At 33.9% G+C, this 26,424-nt stretch overlaps 1 protein-coding gene across 1 annotated transcript in view; it reads left to right on the top strand.

The window, feature by feature from the left end:
- Adgrl4 (adhesion G protein-coupled receptor L4) overlaps nt 1-26,424 on the top strand; it is a 108,811-nt gene that overhangs the window by 29,110 nt on the left and 53,277 nt on the right. Inside the window, exons 3-5 of the mRNA XM_013018370.1 lie at nt 18,846-18,998; nt 24,919-25,068; nt 25,447-25,517. Of these exons, the coding sequence (XP_012873824.1) occupies nt 18,846-18,998; nt 24,919-25,068; nt 25,447-25,517 (374 nt within the window). The remainder of the gene's footprint in view (nt 1-18,845; nt 18,999-24,918; nt 25,069-25,446; nt 25,518-26,424) is intronic.

Here is a 26,424-nt window from a genome sequence, read left to right as displayed (position 1 = left end):
AAAATCTCCAAATACTTAATTGGTCTGAACTACTGGCTACAGAAATGGGAAAAGAAAAAAGGGATGAGGCTGAAAATGGATATAAAGGGCCTTCAACTTCATGCAATACAGAAAGTCAATTTTGAAAACAAAGCAGTTTAAAAAGTAGTAGTATAATTTATTTGAGTTAGGGAAGGGAAGGGAGGGGAACAACAGAATGGTGAGGCCAGGAAAATTTTGAGGAGAAACCAAGGCAACAGCAGTATATACAAACAATATGTTGGAAATAATCTATACAACTTGGCGGGGGGTTGGGGAGAGGGAAAATAGGAGAAAAATGAGAGAAGGGGTAACAAGTTTGACAGGAAATGTACTTATTACCTTATTTATCTAACTGTAACCTCCCCCCATACATCACCATGATAATAAAAATAAAATTAAAAAGTACTATAAAAGCATTTATATTGTGGGGGGATGGGGGGAGGATGGGAAGGGATGGGAAGGGGAAACAAAGGAGGAGGCTACAATGCTTGATAAGAAATGTACTCATTATCTTGCCCATGTAATTGTAACCCCTCTGTATAGTATTTTCACACTAAATTTTAAAAAAGCATTTACATTTTGTTTAGTAGTTATTCTTAAAGATAAAATAGGGTTAACCATTTATATATGACCATGAAAGCCCTAGATTTGCTTTCTTAGGAAGGCCACAATAGAGAGATAACAGGAAGGGTCTCCTGAAGGTTATGGTGGATTTTTGGACACATTGACCATTTATTTTCATGAAGTCTGACTTGTAACAGATTCTAAAATTGCTGGTAGTAATCATTAATGACACATACTTAACAAGTTTAGAATAGTTAAATGTGGAATATTGGCCTCACATTATCTATACATTTATAGCTGTTAAAATGGAGAAGAAAAAGAGAGAGACTTTTGGCATGAGACTTAACTTGTATTCTAGTTATTCCCCACCTTTTTAAAATTGGAAAGTTCACCTCATTGTCTCAAATTTTCTAACTGTTGAAACAGAACTAAAAAAATGTAACCTACATGAATTTTCTTGGAGGATCATTGAAACAGTGTCTGTAAAGCCCTTTAAAGATTCAGCATTAGAAATGTTCAACATATGCTATTCTTTGTTCATATTCATAAAATGTGGTGAAGTTTCCTGGGGAATCAAGTTTATTATATGTGTTGAAGAGGATAGTTGCTACAAGAGGATAGTAAGGAAACAAATATTTGGCAACAATTGCCCGAGAAATTACTCAAGGGGAAATGGAGCACTGAAAATTCCCTTCATCTACCTGGAAAGGGTAACTTCATATTTTCCATGGTCTTCTGGGTAAAGATAAAGTATTTGATTTTTAAGGCTTTAGCCCACTTATTTATTGGGCAGTTGCTTCTTTGAGGATTTGTTGTTGGGGGATTTAATTTTTTGAGTTCAAGTATATTTTAGATATGAGACCCTTGTCCGTTGTATGGTTAGTGAAGATCTTCTCCTAAGCCCTGCTTTCACTGTATTTGATGTTGATATAATTTGTGGAGGGGAAGGGAAAAAACAAACTGTTTAAATAGGGTTACAGGTGGACCCATTACAACAATGAGATGTACAAGACGCTATGTCGAAAAACGAACTTTACAACTTTAGCGGGGTGGGGGATGAAGGGTGGGAGGTGGTAGTAGGGGGGTGTGGGGGTGGGGGGTGGAAAGGGAGAAGGCATGGTATGGGGAAACAAAGGAGGAGGCAACAATGCTTGATAAGAAATGTACTCACTATCTTGCCCATGTAATTGTAACCCCTCTGTATGGTATTTTCACAATAATAAAAAAGTATTTGATTTTTATAGTGTTAGTTACATCATAATCTATATATGTATAAAACAAGAACAATCTTATGTGTAAAATGTTCAATATGTCAATCAGTAATATATATTATATATAAGATATATTATATAGACTTACTGACAAAGAGAGACTATATAGAGAGACTGTACATATATATAGTGTATATAGACTATAGCTTATACTACATATAGTATAGAGTGTATCAAACTATATATGTACTATAATATATAGATTATGTTATATATAGTATATTAGTCTTTCTACATATATTATAGTTATATAGAGTATTTATCGTCTCTCTCTACATATATTTTAGTCTATATAGTGTATATATAGTATAGTATAATATACAGTATAGTTTATATATACTATATATAACCTGTATATGTATATATATATATACTACATATATATATATTTTATATATATTTTGCATTATATATATACATTTATAGGCTACATAGAAAGAGACTCTATGTATAGAGAGAGATTATGCTGAGAATTGAACTTAAGGCCTTGCAAGACAAGCACTGTACCACTTGATCCATTACTCCAGCCCATTTATATATTGATTATTCTCAAGGTAGGGTCTTGCTTTATACCCACTCTAGCCTGGACTGAAATCATCCTTCTTACTGAAAACCTTCTCACTGAGTATAACAGACCCACATGCTACTACATCCAGCCTTTAGTTAATATGAAGTCTTAATAACCATCCCCTGGCCTCTACCTCCCAAGCTAGTATTACAGGCTTCAACCACTGTACAGACAATGGCAATTCTTTATACAGGGCAAGGAAATTCCTTTAACTCCAGAAATCTGGAACACACAACAATAGGCACAAAGATTACTAATTCAGAAATATAGATGATTATGAGTTACTTTTAAATTGAAAGGCATCTGGAATGCTGAAATTATTGAGTACTTTGAGTTGGGTTCAAAAGCCAAGTAGAATTTATTATAATTTAATGGGTCCTTTTTTATGTGCTCAAGGTAAATAAGGAGAACAGAGTGGGAAATGGTTATAGATATTATGTGACTACAAAATTTGTTGTGAGTGCTATTAATGTGAATAATAATTTAAGTACAGATACATACTTGTCAATTTACTTTTTACTTAATGCATGTATATTCTTATCTCAGGATTTATATTTCTTTCTTAGTGATTTCTATAGAAACACCTGCTAGGGTTCATTGACTATTTTGATGGTGTTGGAAAGGACCTTGTCAATTAATTACAAGTAAAAGTGGTATGAGACCTGGGCAATAAATTTTATTTACGAGTGTAAGTTTATGCCCAAGTTCCCATAGTGCCGGATGAAAAGCAGCAGCCATTCTCCGAACTTCTCCCGAGCATACCTGTGTTAGCTCTGCACACTTGTCTGACTCTGGGCTGTAATTTTGTTCCATCTGGCTCTTTGTAGTTCTTTGCACCAGCATCACATGGTCTAAATGAATGTGAACTTACTTTCTAGGAATAAAGTCATTCCACCTTGTTTTCTTCTACTCAGCCTATATTAGATGTACATCACCTTGACAATGAAATTAAAATAAAATTTAAAAAATAGTATATTAAAAACATATCTCTTTATAGTTTATTGAGGTATAATTTCCTTACAACAATATTCACTGATGTTAAATTTATACTTTGTGCATTTTTAAAGACATCTAACCAATACCATAATTAATATCTGGAACATTTTCATCACCCCAAAGGATGCCTATGAAATTTATCATAGTCAGTTTTAGACAACCCCCAAATGAGGCCTGAGGCCACTGACTGATTGTCATCAGCCTGTGTCTATTTCAATTACAGAGAATGTCAGCATGGTCTTTTTGTGATTTGGAAGAATCAGAATTTTATTTCTTTATTTTGTTATCCATATTTTTCAGTCTCATTACACATTAACTCGATATGCACTGGGGTTGTTGTTAGCTTATTATGAATAAATCTACTATGAGGATTTATATGCAAGCCTTAGTGTGGTCACGTATTAATATTCTTCTCAAGTGGAAGAATAAATGTTTGTTTATTGTGTAAAGATGTATTAAACTATATCAGGAAGTGACAGAATGTTCAGCAATGTGGTTCAAACATTTGGCTTCCCCTTACAGCATGGAAAAGCCTGTATGTTCCACATTCTCATTCACAATCTATAACTTTTAGCATGGTATTTACAGATAAAATTTCTAAGTACAATTTTGCCAGTACTGTTTGGAGTTTGATCTCAGGACCTCCTACCACTTGCTAGATGAGTGCTCTACTACTTGAGTCGGGCTTAAAACTCTATTTTGCTTTAATTATTTTTCAGATAGGGTTTCATTGTTTGGGACAGAGGGGCCTAGTGTTGGCCTTGAATAGCATCATCCTATATATAGTCCTCTCCATACCTGGGGTTAAAGGTGGGAACCATTAGTCCTAGGATTTTACCTGAGATAGTTATCACAGTTTGCCAAGACTGGTCTCAAACTGTAAGCCTCTTTATCTGCACCTCCTGAGTAGCTGAGTTTGTACACATGTCCCATCTTACCCAGTCTTAATCCATTATTTTACTTATAAGCAAAATAGTCACTAAGAATTTCTCCGAACTGAATGCAATCTATGGATGTTCTTGTGCGTATACATATTTGCATTACCAGTATGTATGTGTATATATGCATATATATGTAGATATGTATGTATTTGTATATTAATGATAAGAGGCGTTATTTACCCTGCAAGAAAGAGCAAAAAGGGGTTAGGAAGGTAGCTCAGTGGTAGAGTGCTTGCCTCGCATGCATGAAAGCAGAAAAGGCTGGAAGTGGCTCCATGGTTCAAGTGGTAGAGTGCTAGCCTTGAGCTGAAGACCTGAGGGAAAGCACCCAGGCCAGAGTTCAGGCCCCACAACCAACAGAAAGAAAGAAAGAAAGAAAGAAAGAAAGAAAGAAAGAAAGAAAGAAAGAAAGAAAGAAAGAAAGAAAGAAAGAAAGAAAGAAAGAAAGAAAGAAGAAAGAAAGAAAGAAAGAAAGAAAGAAAGAAAGAAAGAAAGAAAGAAAGAAAGAAAGAAAGAAAGAAAGAAAGAAAGAAAGAAAGAAAGAAAGAGGGAAGGAAGGAAGGAAAGAAGGAAGGAAGGAAGGGAGGGAGAGAGAGAAGGAAGGAAGGAAGGAAAGAAAGAAAGAAAGAGAGCAAAAATAAATTACATTGAAAAAGAAACAGCAATTGGACAGTAAAAGTAGTTTCTTGTTTAACTCTAAAATATGAACCAGAATTAAGAAGCGATTTTGAGGGGATGAGTTGGGAGGAATGAGGGAGAATGATGAAAGAGGTAATATCTATAAAGATACATTATATTTTTTAAACTGATGTGTTGAATGATAGCTCCTTCGTACAGCTCCTTATAGTTAATATAATTTATAAAAATATGAATCTATTTTTAATGTATTGAGGCTAGCTCCTAACGGGGGGAGACTAAATTGGGAAGGAAAACAGAGAACGAAGCAGAGCAAATGTGATATTTGAAAGAAAAATGCAAATGCTAAAACCTAAGGGTACCACCTGTCTGGCTTCCCTTAAAACTACAGAAATATGTGCTCTGCAGTTGAATCCAGTCAGATGTTCCTAGCTGAGTGAGAGGGCTGCACCTGCTGCAAGCAGGGGTAATCTTACCCTCACTCAAACTTCCCACGCTTTGCGGGAGGACTGGGGCAAGCAGCTACACCAGATGGAGTTCTGCTGTAGTACAAAATACATTTGCCCAGAACCTTACACACATGTCTGTTGGCTAAGAAATCATGTGAAAGGTCTTGAGACTGGAGAAATTAATCACGAAATTGAACATTGCCCCATCAGAAAGCAGAATTGCAGAGATTTGACTCAGACTTTACCAATAAGGAAATTACATGCATGTGTTGTTTTCCACATCTGTCAAACAATAAATTGAATTCTCACCATGTTCCCTTTGTAGTTCAGTAAAGGCATGTCAGTGTATTAGTTCTAAATGTAGACAGCAGTGAAATCATATAGGTTGTTACAGGAATAAAACTATTGACTCTCTGTAAGCTTAGCTACTATAGAGTCTGAGACGAGTTAGTTGTTTGAAACCAGCCCTGGCAGATAAATCCATGGGATCCTTATCTCCAATTAACCAACAAAAAACTGGAAGTGGCGGTGTGGTTGAAGTGGTACAGTGCCAGCCTTGAAAGAGCCAAACAAGAGTGTGATGCTGAGTTCAAGCACCAGTATGGCACAAATAAAAAAAAACAAGCACAACAAAAATATTATTTCCTCTGGCTTTCTTTTATGATGGATCCTCCTTGAGTTTGGGATTTTATTCTTTTTCCTTCTATTTGCAATTTCCATAAATTCTAAATATATACGGGAAAGGTCATGAATCAATAGCAATTATGTGATCTATTCATCTTAATCTTAGAGTTCTGCAGGATGTGTAAGCTTTTGAGCTTACTTAGTAAAGATACTCTTATAAATATTGAGTCTTAAGTATTTATAGTGGCATAAAGTCCAGTCAGAACTTTTCAGTATTATCATATAGGATGGTAATAAATACACACTTTACATATGCAGAAGTAGGATCTACACATACATAATTGTGAGCTAAAATTGACAATTAATTTATCCACAATATTATTTACATTAGTGTGCATCGGCACACTTCACACCCCATACTGTTTGTACATCTGTAATCATATTGTAATCAGTCTGTAATCACACCCCATACTGTTTGCATCTGTAATCTATAAAATGGCTTGTAGTAAATGAAAATAGTTAACACTTCCTTTTATTTTATTTTATTTTATTAGTTTATCTATTTTATTGTCAGTACTGGAGACTGAACTCAGCCTTCTTGCTCTACTTGTCACATGCTCTACCACTTGAGCCATGCCCCCAAGCTATGTCTTCATTAATGATTGTCAAGGAAGGGGGGTCTCAATTATTTTTAATGCCTAGCCCAACATGGCTGCTATTTTTCCTTCTTTTGATCGGTGTGGATGATGAAGAAGGCCCACTGCACTCTGCCATTGTGCCTTGTTTGTATCTGGGATAACAGGTATTAACCACCATGCCCAGCCATTGGTGGAGATGGAATATTGTGAACTTTTATGCTGGGCCTGGCTCCAAACCAAGATCCTTCAATCTTCTCCATCCAAATAGCTAGTATTGCAGCCCTAAACCATTAAATTTTGCTTAATTGTCCTTAATCCTTAAAAATAATCCTACAACAGGCATCCTTACTTCCATTTTATTCAGGTGAGGAAAAAAAGTCAGGATCAAACTTTATTCTTTATGGCAGCTCCTCAATCAAAACTCCAAGCAACAGCTATTGTTTTAGTTTGCTCACTCGCTTGATTTGATTTTGTTTAATGATCTGAAAAATGAGGGAGGGGGATCAAGGTCAACAAGAAATGTACTCATTTCCTTACTTATGTAACTGTAATCCCTATGTACAACACCTTGACAATAAAATTAAAATTTAAATACAAAACATAAACCTTAAAATAATTCTTTTGACACCATGATGATTTGAGATTATGTAAATATTCACTAATATTTTTAGTGTGAGCACAATGTCTAGATTTAGAAGTCAGCTCTGACCCACTAATATCATGTCCTTGTATGAACTGTTTAACAACTCTGTGCTTGTAGGATTGCCATCTATAAAATGAGGACAGTATTATTTCAAAGATTTATTTTTCATAATCTTTAAGTGATAGCTAATTTAACCTAATATCTAACTCATACATATAAATAATTTCTTACTCAAAGTAAGAATCTCACATTCTTTCCAATAGTTGGAAACCTTTAAAATAAGTTATTTAAAAGAAGTTTCTGGTTAAGATCTGTTTCTGCTAAATAATTTTATTGTTTGCTGCAAAATCAATGACTTGTGAAATAAATATTTTCCACCATGTTTTTCTCAAACTAAATTTGATTACTTGGCAAACAATCCCCAATAATTCCCACTATCAAAACATAGTGCTCCAAATACTTGTTTTCCTCGCATATTTTTTGTTTTTTTTGTATATTCCTCCCCCATTGTATAACTCCTGTTTTCACTGTATTTGATGTTGGTGCCCTGCATCTTGTATATACACTTCTCTAACTTGGGAAAGGGAAGGGAAAAAACAAAATGCTTAAATAGGGATACAGGTTGACCCATTGTAACAATGAAATACACAAGACACTATGTTGAAAATGAACTTTACAATTTAGGTGTGCGGGGCGGGGGGAGGGGAGGGAGTGTTGTTGTGGAGGTGGGAGGGAAGGGATGGTAGGGGAAAACCAAAGGAGGAGATAACAATGCTTGATAGGAAATGTACTCTTTACCTTGCTCATGTAACTGTTACCCCTCTGTACAGTATGGGTTTTTTTTTGGGTGGGGTCCGGTCATGGGGCCTGAACTCTGGGCCTGGGCACTGTCCCTCAGCTCTTCAGCTCAAAGCTAGCGCTCTACCACTTGAGCCACAGCGCTACTTCTAGCTTTTTTCTTTTTGCTTATGTGGTGCTGAGGAATCGAACCCAGGGCCTTGAGCATGCAAGGCAAGTGCTCTACCACTGAGCCACCTTCCCAGCCCTGTACAGTATTTTTACAATAAAAAATGTATAAAAATGAAATGATGGGCTAATTTTTCACCTAAATTTTATCCTCATAAAAAATCATTGTACAGAATGTAGTTTTATTTAGTCATCTAAAGGTGGTTGTTCCTCAAACATTTTAAGTCATATATAATCTTATCTTTTAAATTAAAAAAGAATGTCCCAAAATGTATATATGCATCTTACAGGAAATCTGGGCCAGATAATCATAAATGAGGAATATATTTCTACACTATGAATTAAGCAATTTTGTATTTTTAATGCTAGAAACGCAAGTCCATTTAAAGGGACTATCTCATTTATTGCTGGAAGTAATTCTGCACAAAGTAAAGTTTCAGTGTTAATATGAGAATTTTATTTGTGAGGAAAAGCACACACATGATAGAATTAAGTGACTTGCTTAAAATAAGGAATAATCAACTGTAAATAAATCTAGGACTGAGGTTAATTTTCCTGATTTAAAGTCTGCATAGTTTTTATTATATGAATCATCAGAGCTGCATTCTGATGATATGTCTCCTTCCTCCAAAATATCTACAGCAGGTCATTAATCAGAGCCAAGAAGTGTCCATTTGGACAACAACTATGCACAGCATAACTAACTCCATCACAATCCATCTTTAAAAAGGAATTTGAAAGAACCAACTTAGATTCCATGACATGAAACATTATAGGAACAGAAAACACTCCTTTATTTTGTGAGCTTAGCAGTATCTCAACTAATAAATTGACTGTCATCTTTGCTCAGTGTGAAGATAAGAGGGATGAGAACGTGCATATGTCATCGTGGTATTGCCAATTTGCAATGAGTCTACTACAAAAAACTATTTTACTTTGATGGATGAAGTATTGTCGAATGAAAGAATTTACATGGAAGAATTGTATTATGTTTTCGAATGGCATTGCTAATAGGGGAAAAAATAAATATAAAAACATTTTTAAGTAGACACTAGGAACACAGCCTAATAAAAACTGCCTGCAATTTCCTGGCTCTTTACCTTTCTTTTGCATCATGTATGGGGATGTAAAGTTCTTAACTATAAGGTTATGGTGTAGGCATAAGATCTGCTTTGATCAAAAACAGTGGAGGAAATAAAAATCAAATACCTTTGAGACTTCAGTGGCTTGTCATAAAAGACTGATACTGGATATACTGTGTAGTAACTGTATATTCTGAGCTTGAAAAGCAACACAGCGATAAAGAGATGTACATTTTATGTAATATCAGAATCACTCAGATCTTGAACATTCATTTTCAAGCAGAACCAAGTTTTTTGATCAGTCTCCTTTGCACATAAATGTTCTTATTTGATGTTACATAATGAGTTCTATAATCCCATGTTGTGTCAGGTCAGTGGTTCAGAAAATAAGGCATCATGCCTTTTTTCCAGGGTCTGTACTATTAGTTAAATCATCTTTACAAAACTTATCATCCCCAACCAATTGTAAAAGGCTAAAGACTTTTGGAGGAATGCAATTTCTAACTGATCTTCTAGGTAATTATTTTAGGGCTGATCATCTGATACCTGATTACACTCAGAATAATTTCCACTTTAAGTAGCTATAAATTACTCACACTGTTGTTACCATTGAGCAACAACAGTGTTTTAAATGAATAACTCTCCTAAGAATTGAAGAGATGCCCATATGTTGCTAATAAGCCCCATAAAGCAGTGGGGTTTCTCTAACGCCTTAAAATTATGTTTTGGGGTTTTGATTAGGAATTCAAGATCCAAATCTAATTTTCTACAGTGTCAATGTTGGTCTAAAACACATATATCTGATGACATAAGATTTTGGAAACTGAGCTATGCCAAAGAGGATCCAGAAAGATGTAGGCACTCATGAAAAATTCAATGTTCATACACAGTATTTTTTATGAAGATTGATAAGGTATAATGAAATATGTTAAGAGACCGTCAGATAACTCCACAACTACATTATTGCAATAGTCTTATTTGATGCTTAGTAACTGCTCTTATCATGTCACTATATCATAGATATAGCATACCTTTATCATAGATATATATGCATAGAACAAACCAGAGTATATGTGTACAGCGTTCAGTACTTTCCAGTTTGAGACATCTACAGGTGATTTCGAAACAATCCCCTCTTACAAGCAGGGATGACTACACAGCATGTTTATAATTGCATAGTCATTGTCCACTCTAATTCATATATGTAGGTATCAGTGCTCACATAGTTCAAACTTTTTTCTAATTTTCTCTAAAGATATCTGGCTTATGAAGTCATTGTTACTTAGGTAGAATTCTATCTTGAACAGTTCTCTAATACTGCTCATGAGTGATTGACTTGGAGTCTGTGTATTTCTACAAATTTACTAGAGTTGAAGAAAGAATGAGTGGGACATAGACATTTTATCTCAGAAACTTACACCACAAGTTATTCCACTGTCTTTAGATCCTGCTAATGAAATTCTGATAAATACTCTCTTTTTCCCATGTGAACTAGCAATATTTCTGCAATTGAAATTTTATCAGATACCTCTATCAATGTTTTGATTTTCCTTATTATATATGTATCACTTCAATGATTAGAAAAAAAGTCAATAAAGGTAGTTTTTCAAATGTAACATTATTACCGCCACTGAAATACAGAGAGACTCTAAGACCACTTTTCATCTTAAGTATTACTTTTCATAGGTCCAAAGGAACAAGAAAATTTTCAGAATCGTTGATAGCTTGAAATAAATGTATTAGGATTTTGTCCTAGTATCTGCATTCAATGAGTAAGAGAAGTTGTTTCTAGTATATAAGAAAATAAGACTTTTTCCCTTTTATTTACCTCCTCCACTTGTATCCAGTTTGCTTATTTTTATAATCTGTATGTATTAATAGTCTCGACAAAGATCAGAAATAATAAATCAGTATACAATGGAAACATTTTCTCGAGTGCTACATTTCCCTCAGAAAACAAGTATTTGCAAAAACAGCAGCAGCAATCATTCTGTGCATGTATTGTTTGCTTTGTCCTAGTCAGAAATCCTTTTCAAAACCTGATCCATCATCAAAGTCATATTTCTCCTTTCAAAAAATCTTGAAATAATACTTGCTTTTTCAAATAGCTTAAAAATTACATTTTCACTTTTTAAAAAAAGCTTAAAAATAACAGTAAATCTCTATTATAAACACTTTTTTTCTTGTGTAGAGGGCATTTCCTTTACCTTGAAAACTGTAGTAGCTTTCCCTTGGTTGGTCTAACTTATTGTTTACTGAATCTCAGGACTGGTTACATCTATGGTCAAGGAAACATGATTTACGATGTGCACTTTATAATCTACAATATAAAGGTGGAATGCACTTTTATCTTTAGAATTGGATTTATTCTTTCATCTTCCTTGTTCATCAATTCTACACGTGTGACTACATACAGGTGGAGAATGTGTTTATAAGTGCATCATACTTGCATTTTCTCTTGCACTTAAAAATTCATGAACAAAAAAATTCCACATAAAAAAGAAAGATAGAATTCTGTCCTCCTTCTGTCCCTTCTTTGTCTTTTATAGAGGATAGTAATGACATTAGTTCTTGTGTGGGAACAATAACTCTAGTACTTGACACATTCCAGCTTCATTGTAGTTCTCTTATTTTTCTGTCCCTTCTGCTGACCTTTCTTTCCCATTAACTTCCATACCTTTATATTTGCCTTGGTATTCACCAGAGATACAAACCATAGAAAGTACAAATATAAGATCATGATGACTTTTCTAAGCTCATTAGAGTACTAGATAACAGAAGAAAGTTTCCAATGCTACTACAAACAAATGAGCCCAGCAGTCTGAATTGAGCATGAAAAAAAAAAAAAGCTTTCTGTGTTGCTCCACCTTTGACACAGAGAGTCTGTTTCACAGGGACTCGCATAATGGTTATAGTCATTTTAGCGTTCAAATTTACAGAGCAACACTGGCAATCATGTCTGGAGGGGAAATATGTACCAGGATGATGTTGCCGTTCAACTTCGGTAGCTTTCAAGTTTTTATCATCAATTTTAGCCTAGCCAATAATATTGCAGTGAGAAAAAGAGAATAGAATATTTTCACCTTGTAAATTATTTTCCCTTATCTTCATTCAATAGATTCGGAAATGCGAATACAAATTAAAATCATGATCAGATTTTTGAATACTCAAAATGTCTTACAAAACTAATAAATTGTGCTTTGTTGTGCCCAGAAAGTAATGCAATCTTACTGGTTTGTTGCCAAACATTAGGATACCCAATATTTCTCTTCAAATTGGATAATTAGATGAATATTATTTATCTCTTAAATACAATGGACAAAGTATACCTCATTCAGCAATGTTAAAAAATATAACTTTTTCTTTAGAACCAGGAAGGAAGTCTACATATAAGCACTGGTCCAAGACATTATGTATCTACCCCTCTCAGATGACGATGAGGCATAAGAAAAATAGAGACACTCAATTATTTTGTTATTGAAATGATTACCTAAGTAAAATGTGCTATATAGCAAAGCACTTGAAAATATGTCCCCTCTTCTTTCAGATTGTTGGGTGTAAATTTACTGATCCAATTATTGATATAAATGCAAGATAATGAGTAACTGTCACAAGAGCACTCTGCACAAAATATATTGAGAAGAGGAAATTTCACATCTATGCATTTGTTTATTATTTTAAACCCTCCCCTTGTGTTGGGCTAAAGTATGTGAAACTCTAAGCATTCTCCCGTTAATGTGGAAAGCAAAAATATATTTGAAAGGTTTTCTTTTTTCCTTTCTCTCTGCTCTCATATCGTAGCTTTATTTCTATGAACTTTATCATTATTTAGTGAGAAAAAAGTAAACCAGCAAAAAACACTGTGTGAACAATAACAACCACAAAACAGAAAGGCAAAACAAGATACAGTAATAGGTAGAGCTCCATTTATTTAAACTGGTATTGAAACAAGAATTAGAAGGAGCCTGAGTGTTGGTCCATGCAAAGACAAAGGTACAGGGAAAGAGCTGGCTTGCCCAATTGCATGGGAGCCCGAGGAGTACATTGTTCTGGAATCTGATATCCTCTGAAAGGGAAGGAGGGGGAGTCACAATACATCAAGCAATAGCTCTTCCTACATCAATTGAGGTGCCTTACTCTTTGCAAAAATGAACTCACTGTCAACCCATATAAAACTCCTTGTTGACTTCTTCACTCCTGGTAACTGGGTTAATTTTCCACTAAATCTTGCCATGTCAGAAACTGAAACTATTTTTGTTCTTCTCCAACCAATTTAAATGTCCAAATTAATCTCCAAGACACAGTGAAATTTCAGAAGTTATTTTATAATGGAAATTTTAAATAGACATATATCTATCATCAGCATTTAGCCATCAGCCAGATGGCACATGTTTCAACTTTTAGGATATTTTCTCTTACCCAGTTTGCTGAATTTCTCTTACCCAGTTTGCTAAATCTAAGTATCTGTGAAGTATAGCCTATTTATTTCTTCTTGATTCTGCTTTGGCTACTTCAAGTCTGGTAATGTTCTATCACATCAACCCAAATCTTATCTAGGATTCAAAAGAAGTTTTGAAATGCAAATCTAATCCTATTTTTCTGCTAGATAAAATGTACTGATAGTTACCCTTAACCTATTAACTATAGTTCCAAATTCTTGGCATCGGTTCACTGATTTGACCATGGCTACATATACAGCCTCTTGCCCTAAAGTCTCTACCTTCATCCTAGTGCTTAAATAATATAATTATTTTTTGGAGAGAGCTGCTTCCATTTGTGTATATTCTTTCCCTTGCCTAAAAGTGTTATAGGGGCCCATTTTCTATGCCTCAATTCCTATTTGCACTGAGCCCAAACTTTACTTTCTCTTTGAAGCCTTCTCTGCAAATAATCTTCACCTTCTTATCCTAAAACCAAGCAAAGGACCAATTCCTTTGTATGAGTTGCCACTCTATTACTAGAGACCACCTTTATGTAGTAGATGTCCTATTTTCTAATCATGTGGGCCATTGTGTACCTTTACCAATAACCATAGATCCCACAAAACCGGGACCAAATGCATGTCTGTGTTCCTGTCATGCTCACTTCAGCACGCTAAAGAAGCAAGAAATTTGGGAGAATGCCAAATATTTCTACATATTAACAGCTTTTGTTTGTTGTTTGTTTGTCAGTCATGGGGCTTGAGCTCTGGGCCTGTGCAGTGTCCCTCAGCATTTCACCTCAAGATGAATGCTCTACCATTTAAGCCATAATGCCACTTCCGGTTTTCTGGTGTTTAATTGGAGATAATTGTCTCACAAACTTTTCTGCCCGGGCTGGCTTCGAACTGCCATGCTCAGATCTCAGCTTCCTGAGTAAATAGAATTACAGGCGTGAGCCACCAGCGCCCTGCTTCTTGTTGTTGTTTTTAATGTACTATGGGTTTCTTGTTTCTTTTGTGTGTTCTTCCCCCTATGGTTTATCCCCTGTTGTCATGGTATTTGATTTTGGTTCCTAGGTATTGTATATACTTTATCTGAATTAGGGAAGGGAAAGGGAAAAACAGAATGGTGAGACAAAGGACAAGGAGGAAACCAATGCAAGAGCAATACTCACAAAATGATATGTTGTACAACTTGGGGAGGGGGATTGGGATTGAGGGAAAGTAGGAGAAAAATGAGGGAGGGGGTAACAAGTTCAACAGGAAATGTACTTATTACCTTACTTATGTAACTGTAACCCCTGTGTACATTACCTTGACAATAAAAACATAATAATTACTTCCCAAATAAAACACATTTTATACTTAACCAAAAAAAGAAATAGTGAACTCTATTAAAATATTATCTATCAAACAAAACAAAAAGAGTTTTTATAGCATTTTTCAATTTATTTCCAATTTATATTATATGGTATTTTTCAAGGAGCATCATCATTTACATATATATTTCATAAACCCCAAGGAAAAATTAAATGCAAAGTTGAGATGAGTGGAAAGTATGAGTTATAAATTTGACTTGAATATTCAAAAGGACAGCACAAATATTTTTATTTCTCTCTAATATGCTCTTCTAAAGGAAATTTCTCCTTGAAGATTGGTTATTATGAAGGTGTCTATTGGAAAGTTTAAAGCTATTTAAGTAGTTCATATTTATATATTACTTCACAAAATAATTTTGTACCTAACTTCCTTATCTTTAGGGAAGAGGAGAGGTTACTTTTAGATAAGTGGTATTTTATTGAACAAAATTTGAGTAGGGCCATGAGGGAATGTGTCTATAATATAATATACCTAATCTGGCATATTGGGATAATAGGAAATAGTTTTATTTCCAAATTCTTGATAAGGTCAGATGCCAAAATCCACATAGTATGGACAAAAACAGAAAAACCAGTGTCAACTGTTTTTTGTTTTGTTTTGATTTTTTACCTGTTTACATGCTCCCCAAGAGTAATAAAATTATACTGGAGTTACTTAACATATTGCTATATTAACTTATTTTTTGAACCAGGTGATGTTACTGGCTCATTTTCATGAACTCTGACCAATACCACAAATGTAGTGAGTCCTTTCCATCTTTGCAAATCAGTTTTATAGCAATCTTCCACCAGGGAGAAAGGTCTCATCGTTTCCTGAATTACCAATACTGATCTGAGAACAGAGTTTCTTTTAAAGTTTAATGGAAACTTCTCCCTGTATTCTGTGGAGGGAGCCAAATTTAGAAATATAAATGAAAACTTTTATTTTAATAAAAACTCAATTATATGCTGCATGTTAAGTTGCCTTTAGAATGTGAACTCTGACAAGAGGGCATAGATCTTGACTTTTTGATGAATTTTTACTTATTTCCCAGTGTAGATGTTCACATTTGGGAACTGAGAAACTCTATAAATATTTGAGTAACTAAATGATTAAATCAAACCCAATGTGGGTGAAATATTTTCTTTTACCTGATTTAGGGGCTTATGTTCAATTTATGAGCACTCTTCATTAATTTTAATAAACTCATTTAATTCTTATTGTATGCATTCATGGGCATCTATACTCTTGCTTTCTGAGTATGTATGTTTATAGAGTCATATGGTGTTCCATAATTATTTATATGGAATAGATAGTATGTAATATTATCTATTCAAAGATATAAATTTAGTATGTCTGTAGTAGATATTCAAGTATTAATTCTTCAGTAATTTTTCCTAATATATATTTTATATTGTAAAGCTACTGTACAGAGGAGTTACAGTTCCATGAAAAAGGTAATGAGTTCATTTCCTATCGAGCATTGTTACACCCTCCTTTATTTTTCCCCTTCCTTCCCCTTCCTCCCCACATCCCCAACTCCTTGCTCCCCTCTTCCACCTCCCCCAAAGTTGTAAAGTTCGTTTTCAACATACTACCTTGTACATCTTATTGTTACAATGTTTCCAGCAATTTTTAATAAGACTATTCACAATTTATCTTACTTTATTGTTATTTTTAGAAACTTTCCTCTGTTTCTCCAAAATTCTATGAAATGAAATGGAAGAGATGCAAATGCAATGTCAAATACTATTTGAGCACAATATTTTAAATACTGTTTTGTAATAACGCAGATACTTTAAAGTGTATTCCATGCAATGCAACCTTCTAGATTTTGACATCTTGCGATGTCAAACTTTCCACTTATCTACCTATATTGCCTATATTGTACAGCTTTTGAGAGCTCATCCTTTTTTTCTTGTTTGTCGAAAGTTGTTGCCCTTTTGGGAGAAGAATTTCAGGGCTCTTTTCATATTTCTCAGCCTTTCAATTTACCAAAGGATAAACCAGGCCAGAGGCTAGGGACTAGAATTTCTTCACAGGTGTTAGGAATTTCAACTCAACATGACAATAAGGTAGCTATGTCAAGGGAGAAAAGTCTAATACCACACCAAAAAAAAGAAAGAAAGAAAGAAACCTTCCTAATATTCAAGGCATTTTCCAAACCTAACCTATTTTAACAGTTATTTTATGATCATTTCTCTTGACGATCTCCAATTAGGTTTTCTATATGATCAGAAAAGCCTCAGCCATCCTATGTATGTACGTTTCTCTTTTTTCTTTTAGTTCTTTTTCTCTGTGACTTACTAGTAAATTATCTGTCCTATATTGTTCAGTGTAAATCTTCTTAATTTCCCAGTGCTTCCAAAGCAAACAAGCAATAATTTGGTGGCTTATAAAGACATAATGTTTTCTCACCCATAGCTCTGTAGGGTGGAAATCTGGAATTAAGGGATTAGAAAGGGCCATGTTTCAGTCAGAGAGCATTTGTCCTGGCCTCTCTCTAGCTTGGTAGTCATTATGAGCTCTACTTGGCATTCATCAGGTGGCAACAACATTATTTTAGTCTCTACTTCCCTTCATAATACCTTTCCTCTCCCTCTATTCTCAGTTTCCATTATTTTATGTAGTCACCAGTCAGTGGATCAGGACACATGTAACTTAGTATGATGTAATGATAACTGCATTGCATCTACAAAGATCTTCTTTCCAAATAAAGTCACATTGTAAAATTCCATGGAGAGCTGGGAAGGTGGCTCAGTGATAGAGTGCTTGCCTCACATGCATGAGGCCCTGAGTTCGATTCATCAGCACCACATAAACAGAAAAAGCCAGAAGTGGTACTGTGGCTCAAGTGGTACAGCTCTAGCCTTTGAGCTGAAGAGCTGAGGGACAGCACCCAGGCCCAGAGTTCAAGCCCAACAAAAGAAAAAAGATCGACAAAAGAAAAAAGAAAAACAAAAAACTTCATGAAATTATTATTTGAACATAGCTTTTTGAGCCACAATTCAACCCACCACAGAGTCTCATGCCTCCCAGAAATATTCTTTCTCTCTAGACTACATATTTACTTAGTGTAAATTACAAACTAATTCACTTATTTGATGGATAATAAGCAGTGTTGTCTGATTTGTAAAAAGGATATTTAACATACCTATTCTGATATACTATAAGATTACCATAGTATGGGCATTGATACAATTCCTCAGTGTTTTTGTGCCTGTGTGTATATACAAAGAAGGAAGGAAAAGGAATTAAGGAAGGAAATCCCCAGATTCATAATCATATATAAAGATAGACCCAGTAATGCAAACTTTTCCCAGGAAACAATAATAAAAATAACTATAATATAATAAGAGCATTTCAATTTGTAATTTTTACCTGTGATATGCTTTGAATGGTTGTAGAGCAAATTATAAACTCATAATTTAACATACATATATTATAATATAAATTCAGTACCTATGCATAGGCATTTCCTATTAAGATATCCTGGTTTTCTTTGCAACTGCATAGATTTCACATCATAGACCATGCAAAGAAGATAAAAATTTTAATACCTACATTATCTTAAACTAGTTCATAGTCAAAATTCTAAACTGATAAGAACATAATAGAAATTCATGAAAATTTTGCAAAATGATGTTTTAAATTGATATGTCCACAGATGATAATGAGTGTGGAAATTTAACCCAGTCCTGTGGTGAAAATGCTAACTGCACTAACACAGAGGGAAGTTATTACTGTATGTGTGCCTCTGGGTTTAAATCCAGCAGTAATCAAGACAAGTTTATCACTAATGATGGGACCCTCTGCATAGGTAAGTTCAACTTTTGAGCTTAAAATTCTCTCTTGTTTATTTTTTCTAGTGACTAAATAATAAATGTGGAAAGAAATTCTGCTGCTCTCTGATTATACCCTAGTGATTAAATACTTCCAGAAATATCACTTGCTTCTTTATTTCTCCAGTGTTATATTATGGATAATTTATTCAGGGAAACAAGAAAATGATTAGCAAATTTATTGGAAACCAAAACTTTTACTTTGATAATAAATGATAAATCATGATAATAGTTTCAAAATATTAATCAGTGTACTACCACAAATATAATTTTTATGACTGATAATCTAAATTGCTTATAAATAAGCTAATAATTTAATCACATACCCAAGGTAGATATGGGATTGTAAATTAGGATTCTATGTGTAACATAGGAAAAATATGCTGCTTCTACTCTACATACTTAATGAATAATACAGATAAAAGAGGAGTATTCAAGTTCATCTAGATCACAAAGCCTTTGTTATTTTCCCAGATACATTTAAGCAGTAAGCTAAGAAGAAATCTGCTAATATGCACATTAATTTATGCTAATTTTGGAGTGTTCAAAGAAAAATTATCAGAAAAATTATCAAAGAATAAATGCTTCATATTTATTCTGTTGCAAAAACAGGATATATGGGGCTGGGAAGGTGGCTCAGTGGTAGAGTGCTTGCCTTGAATGCCTGAAGCCCTGGGTTCGATTCCTCAGCACCACATAAGCAGAAAAAAAAAGCCGGAAGTGGTGCTGTGGCTCAAGTGGTAGAGTGCTAGCCTTGAGCTGAAGAGCTGAGGGACAGCACCCAGGCCCAGAGTTCAGGCCTCACAACCGGACCCAAAAGAACAAAAAAAAAACAGGATATATGTTATTTGCCTCATCTTATCCTCAAGAATATGAAGGATTACTCTAGGTTCAAACACTTAAAATGAAACAATCTTATGTATTGGAAGCCATTGTTATTTCCACAGGATACTTAAGTGAGTGGTCCATTTAAAATTCACACTGACTCATGCAATATGCAATATAGTAGATCCATCTTTGCAAGAATATAAAAGATTTAACGGGTAAGAAAGCATAAGAAAATATTGAACCATAACCTTTAGTAGCCACATCTAAGTATTTTCGTGGAATGTACCATTGTGATGTATTTAAAATGTAGGAATCCATGAAATTGTTCCCAGAAAATATATAATAATGCTCTATTTCTTCTCCTCAAGACTATATTTTGTTGCTAACCTTACAATGTTATATAAGGCCATTAAGGTTTAATAGTTAATTTATCATTGTGTAAGTTGTAGGAGAAGTGCTGCTAGTGAAAGAATCTAGTTTGTGATACCTTGATCACCGTAATCCAAACCTATCCAATCCATGTAGCCAATACAAAACAATACAATACAATTCTAACTATTCTCTTCATTTCCTAATGCAGCTTGTCTCTAGAGGACACCATCTGATCAGGCTTACAGTTAATTTCCCTCAGTTCACAAGAATCTGTACTTCTGTATTTATATTTCTTACATGTAAGAATTTCTACTTTAAAAATACTGAATTGGAAACAACCAAGAAAACACACACACACAACACACATACACCACACACACACACACACAAACACATACACACACACACAGATGATTGACTGACATCATTTTAAGGGAGTAAACAATCCGTTACTTAAGACTTCTTCCAGTACTCTTTCTACTGAAATACTGAAGGAGACCCCTAAATTTTTGGTAATTCCCTTCTCAGATATTTTAAGTAATAAGTAAACACAAAAACTATATCAAAACTCAATACCCAGTACTGAGTCCTTCTGTTTTTACCTGTTAGAGTTTTTCATTTTTCTTTCTTTCATACTTTCTTTTTTTGATGGATTATTCAGTGAAAAACTCATTCTATAAAAAAGGGTTATTTTCACCAACTTTTGTTTTCCTTAAGGATTAACTTCTTCTGAGAAGCTGTACAACTGCTTCTTTTTCTTTAGCTCTGTAGCAATTTTCCTTGCATGCTATGATAAACCTTAGGGAATTTGAACAGAGAACCAAAATGTGTTTTCTTTTTACATTTGTATACCACCATGCAATATACTGCTTCTCATTTGAAATTTAGTTGCTTTTTAAGTTTAATGTGTCTAATAGTTATAGTCATTAACATCTTAATAAATAGAAAATGTAGGATGATTCCAACTTGGGAAGAAATGACCCAAGCAAAATCCTTTATCTTCAATCCATATTCAAATACTATTTTCCACAGATAAGGTAACTTTTGTCATAAAAGCTTTGGATGAGATTTAGTATTACATATATTTTTTCTTTCCTTAAAATCACAGATGTCGAGATCCAATGAGACTAAGTTCTTGACAAATAGTTCATCCTATTAATGAGAAAACAGGAATTCAATAAATAAAGAGATTTTACTTCCTAAGGCCAAGTGAATAGAAACTAAGAATTCTGTCCTTTCTGTAGAACAATGTTTACTACTTACTTGCATTTGTGTCTGTGTCTATCTTGAGTAGAATACGGTCTCTCTTACATAGAATACAGTTTTTTCCCTGGCTTCAATACTATTCAAATTGAATTTTTTCTATGCAAATTATTTCTAATAATTAATTTTTTTGTCAATCCTGGGGCTTGAACTCTGGGCTTGGGCGCTGTCCTTCAGCTCTTCAGCTCAAGACTAGCGCTCTACCACTTGAGCCACAGCACCACTTCCAGCATTTTCTGTTTATGTGTTGCTGAGGAATCGAACTCAGGGCCTCATGCATGCAAGGAGGAAAGCACTCTACCACTGAGCCACCATCCCAGCCCTAATTAAATATTTTATCTTTCTCTGCAGTATGCGTTACCCATTATAAAATCCCTTTATTAAGATCAGTTATAAGTAAGTAACCAAAACCATTACATAATCACATTTTTAGAGATGATAAAATGCTACTGTGTTGGATAAATGTAAATATAATAAACAAGCATAAGATTTTTAGTGAAAAATAATAAATTACCTGAGATTTTAAGAATGTGTTTGAATTTAGGAATACTGAGGTATTTTTATAAATTCAAATGATAAGTTTGCGGTAGGCAAAAATGAGTTATTAAATCTGATCTATCAGTCTTAGCCTGACTTAAATAATTGCATAGCAGCAATTTTGGAGAGCAAGATAATTTTTTTTATCTCTTTTGGCTTTGGGAATAACCAGAACATGACAACCTAGAAAGAAATTTCATCATTAGTTTGTATCTCCAAATGTACCTATGCACAGGCATCTGAAATTAAGAAAGTGTGAAACATGAATATATTCACTGGTCCTGATTTTTCAGTTAGAAAAAAGGTAGCTGCTATAGTGTAGGTACTACTCTTATTATCTTCACATCCACCTTCAGATTTATTACCAGACAGAACGTTTTTGAGTTAGCTATATTAGTTGAGGTATTACCTAACATTACACAACTGAATAAGTAAGAGAGTTGAGACATTAATTAAGGTCTTCTATTTAGCTAATCTAGTGCCTTTTCTTGCAGGAAATAGAAACAAAGTAGATTTATAAGGTTTAATCCATTTATGTCCTGCAAGAGATTCCCAGAGTAGACAGCATGGATCTCATGCCAAAATAGAAGTCAATCATTTTTTTGTCCCATCTTAAAATGGAATATGTTTATAAGCCTTTCATCTTCTCCTTTTGCTACAAGGGCAAAAGGTAGGAAGACAGCAATGTGAGGAAAGTTAAAGCTCCCTTGACTGCCTTGGCCTACAACCAGTAAGGCTGGTCAATCTGGCATTGCTGTGTTGAGCTCAGTAGCTTCCAAGAAAGCCTAGCATGACCATATCAAATTCAGTAAGCCTCATGTTCACATCTTAGTAAAGCATTATAGAAACAAAAGTATAAACCAAACAGCAGTTAGAAAAATACTACTTTGAGGAGATAAGTATTATTATTTCAGATAATGTTGAGTCTGAATATCAAAGTTTACATAACACTAATCTTAAATTCTAACCCTGGATACTGGTACAGCAACTGTTATTATGATTAGATCACTTAGTGAAGTAAAAATCTGCAATATCTACTGAGTCTAAGTTGCTGAATTAGCAGCATGATGAATGAGTAGAGGTGGGAGGACTTGTGTTATCACAGGAAAACCAAAAAAATTCTCCAAGGTAGTGAGTGAAGCACAGGGAGAAAATGAAATAGAGTCAAATATTGGCACCAAGATTGTGTATATTGAAGCCCAAAGCCCAAGAGAGTGGATGCAAATTGAATTTATAAAGCAACAGTTTTTATGCTGTTCAGAGATTGGTTTGGGGATAAAGTTCTTATGAGTGTTTCATATTCAAATTGTCTTAAAATTTAGATAAATGAACACCTTACCAGTAGCCATAGATAGTATCAGGAACAATAAAACATGGATACAGGGATATATTGCCTTGCCCACATATTGCTTTTGATACTGCATGGCTCTACTCAAAACTTCATTGAGTAAATTTTTTCTAGTTGGTATGCACAGTGCCCTTCTGGGGAACTCATCATGGCTTTAGTCCCAAGTTGATCCTCTTCACTGATTTCATAAAAAATAATTACCTGAATTTAAACTGCAAGTATATTTTAGATATTCACCCCAGATTGTCATGCTACTCTTGATGTACTGTCCATAGTCTTTTCCCATAGTCTATTTTCAGCCCTTTGTTTTTGTGAAGTGGTAGCTTCTGAGTATATGTGAAACTAAAGGAAAGTGATACAACGTTGCTATAATAATGTTCTGCTTCTTTAAAGGTAGAGCACTTGGATTTCTGGATAGCCCAGATCATGAGGTAGATAGACTTAGCAGGAGAATAAGGAGATTTCTAACCCTCATTCATTTGTTAATGGGCTTTTAAAATCTAGCAACAGTTCTCTACTTGATGAAAATTTAAGAATGTAGCAAAAAGATTGTATAAATTCTGCATTTTTCTATTGTATGTTAGATGGTTTCCTATTCCTTCATTGAATTTATTTCTAAGTGTGAAATTTGAAGAATTTTAGGTAACAAGTTAGATGAAATTTTAATTGGACTTTGATAACTCCTTTCTCTAGTAAAGAGGATGAAGTCAAGTTGTAAATTTAAAATTATAGATTCATTTATTAATCTCATAGATATTTTGAAGATAACAGAGCTAATTTAGACACAAAATGTGTCTGTTAACTTAAGGTAATAATCTAAATACTTCAGTGACTTTTCTTTTTTTCTTCAGTTACTTTTACTTACTTTAAATCCAAGCTAAGTATTTTTACAGCATTTGAGTTCCAGGCACACTTCACTAGAGTATATAAATATTTAAATTAAGTATGTATATGAGCTTAAAACCAGCATTTGTATGGTTATCAGATATAAATAAAAGCGACTCTGAGACTTAGTTACTGTTTAGGGTAATGCATGCAAAGAATTGAAATTTGAAAAAAGTGAGATAATTTTTCATCATGCAGATTAGATAACAATAGTTATGATTTAGCTTAAAACCAGAAGACAAATAGTTTGCAGTATATTTTGAAACCTGAGCTTTTATTTTTGAGAACTACATCTTATACCATCAATGATATAAATGATTTTAATGAAATTGTTGAAGAATCATGCTATTCCTAAAGCACTTGGAATTGGTGAATAACTAGAATAAATATTCTTTCAAAATGGATAGGCTAAATTGTGTGTGTATACATATACACACACTATATATACATACATATATGCACACAAATACATATATATATTTATATATATGCGTATATATAAGCATTATGTTACTAAGAGTGCTCTTCCTTGTTTTAAATGATAGAATTTTCCTTGTATTATTGTGAAGTTTTATATGAAACTACTATGCAATGTGCATATGTTTTCAACAAGGTATCAAATATGGGAGCACTAAATTAAATTTTAATTTTGTAAATATTTCCAGATATAGATGAGTGCAGTGAATCAGTGGTGTGTGGGGATCATGCAATATGTGAAAATGTGAATGGCGGGTTTCACTGCGTCTGCAAAGATGGTTATCAGACAGCCACAGGGAAGTCTCAGTTCACACCTGATGATGGCTCATCCTGCCAAGGTATTTTTTTTTATTCAGTTCTATGTATTATCAAAGAAGGATGTGAAAGGTTTACTGTACATTTTTAAAGAACTGTACTTCCACAAAGAGTGCCTACCTTCTTTCATTATTAATTAAAATGAGGATATTGTTTATTTACTAGAAGATGTAGTCAGCATGTTTTATGAAGTCAAGATTCATCTCCTAATTCTTAATAGCATTTTGCTCTATTTTCAGTAAATATTATGCATTTCAAAACTGAAATAGAAACTCAAATGTTAAGAATGTGTCTTTAATATTTAGGTGGGTAATCAAAATCACTGGCATCAGTATGATCAGCATAAGAAACCAGAATACAAATGGATCAGGAAAACTTACTGTCATCTCTTTTCTCTCTAGAAAATGTGGATGCAAATTGCCATTTGGATAATGCCTGTATTGCTACAAGTGTTAAAAAAACCTTACAAAAAGTAAGTGAATTAAAGTTTATTTTGCCTTTGTAGTCTCAATTATAAAGTCTTACAATATTATATTTGAAAAGAATAACTGGCAATTGAACTTTCTGTAAAATTCAAACTCTTCAAATACAGAAATCTAACTATTATGTTCAATTCATTGATAGAATTAATTTGAAATCATCTAAAATATGGAAGGAGACTTTTTTTAGAACTAATATTCAATTTATACAAAACAAACTACAACAAACTAATGAATCAAAATGGCCAAGTGTTTAACACAGGAGCATATTAACAAATAGAAATAAGAATAAAGTACCAAATAAAATCAAGATATAGAAAAATAGAAAGTGCATCTACTAATTTAGGTGGTATGCAAAATGTCCTTCCAAAAATATTTTCTGTGTAATGTGTTTCCCTAGCTGGATTTTACTTTTTTAAAAGAATTTTATGGTAAAGGTAATATACAGAGGGGTATATTACCCCTCATTTTATCCCAGATTTTCCCTCCTGACTGCCCTTCCCCCAAGTTGTAAAGTTCATTTCCAATGTAGTGACTAATGAGTATCACTGGTGAATTGGTTCACTCTTTGTCCCACCATTTATTTATGATATTTTACTTTTGTTATTTCTTCATTGCTAATCATATTAAAAATGCTTTCAATATGTAAAGTTATCAAATAAAAATGTGAAACTATTCTTTTGGACTTAAGACTCATTCCTACCTTTAAAGGAGACATAGTTGAATGCAACTAGATTTGGTGAATATCTCAAAAAGTGAATAAAAGCCGGGTGCCAGTGGATCATGCTTGTAATCCTAGCTCCTCAGGAGGCTGAGCACTGAGGTTTCAAAGCCAGCCCGGGGAGGAAAGGCTGTGAGACTCTTATCTCCAATAAACCACTAGAAAACTGGAAGTGGCGC

Source organism: Dipodomys ordii, unplaced genomic scaffold (genome assembly GCF_000151885.1).
Source record: "Dipodomys ordii isolate 6190 unplaced genomic scaffold, Dord_2.0 Scaffold39, whole genome shotgun sequence".
Taxonomy (NCBI): Eukaryota; Metazoa; Chordata; class Mammalia; order Rodentia; family Heteromyidae; genus Dipodomys; species Dipodomys ordii.
This window is presented reverse-complemented; position numbering and strand designations above follow the sequence as displayed.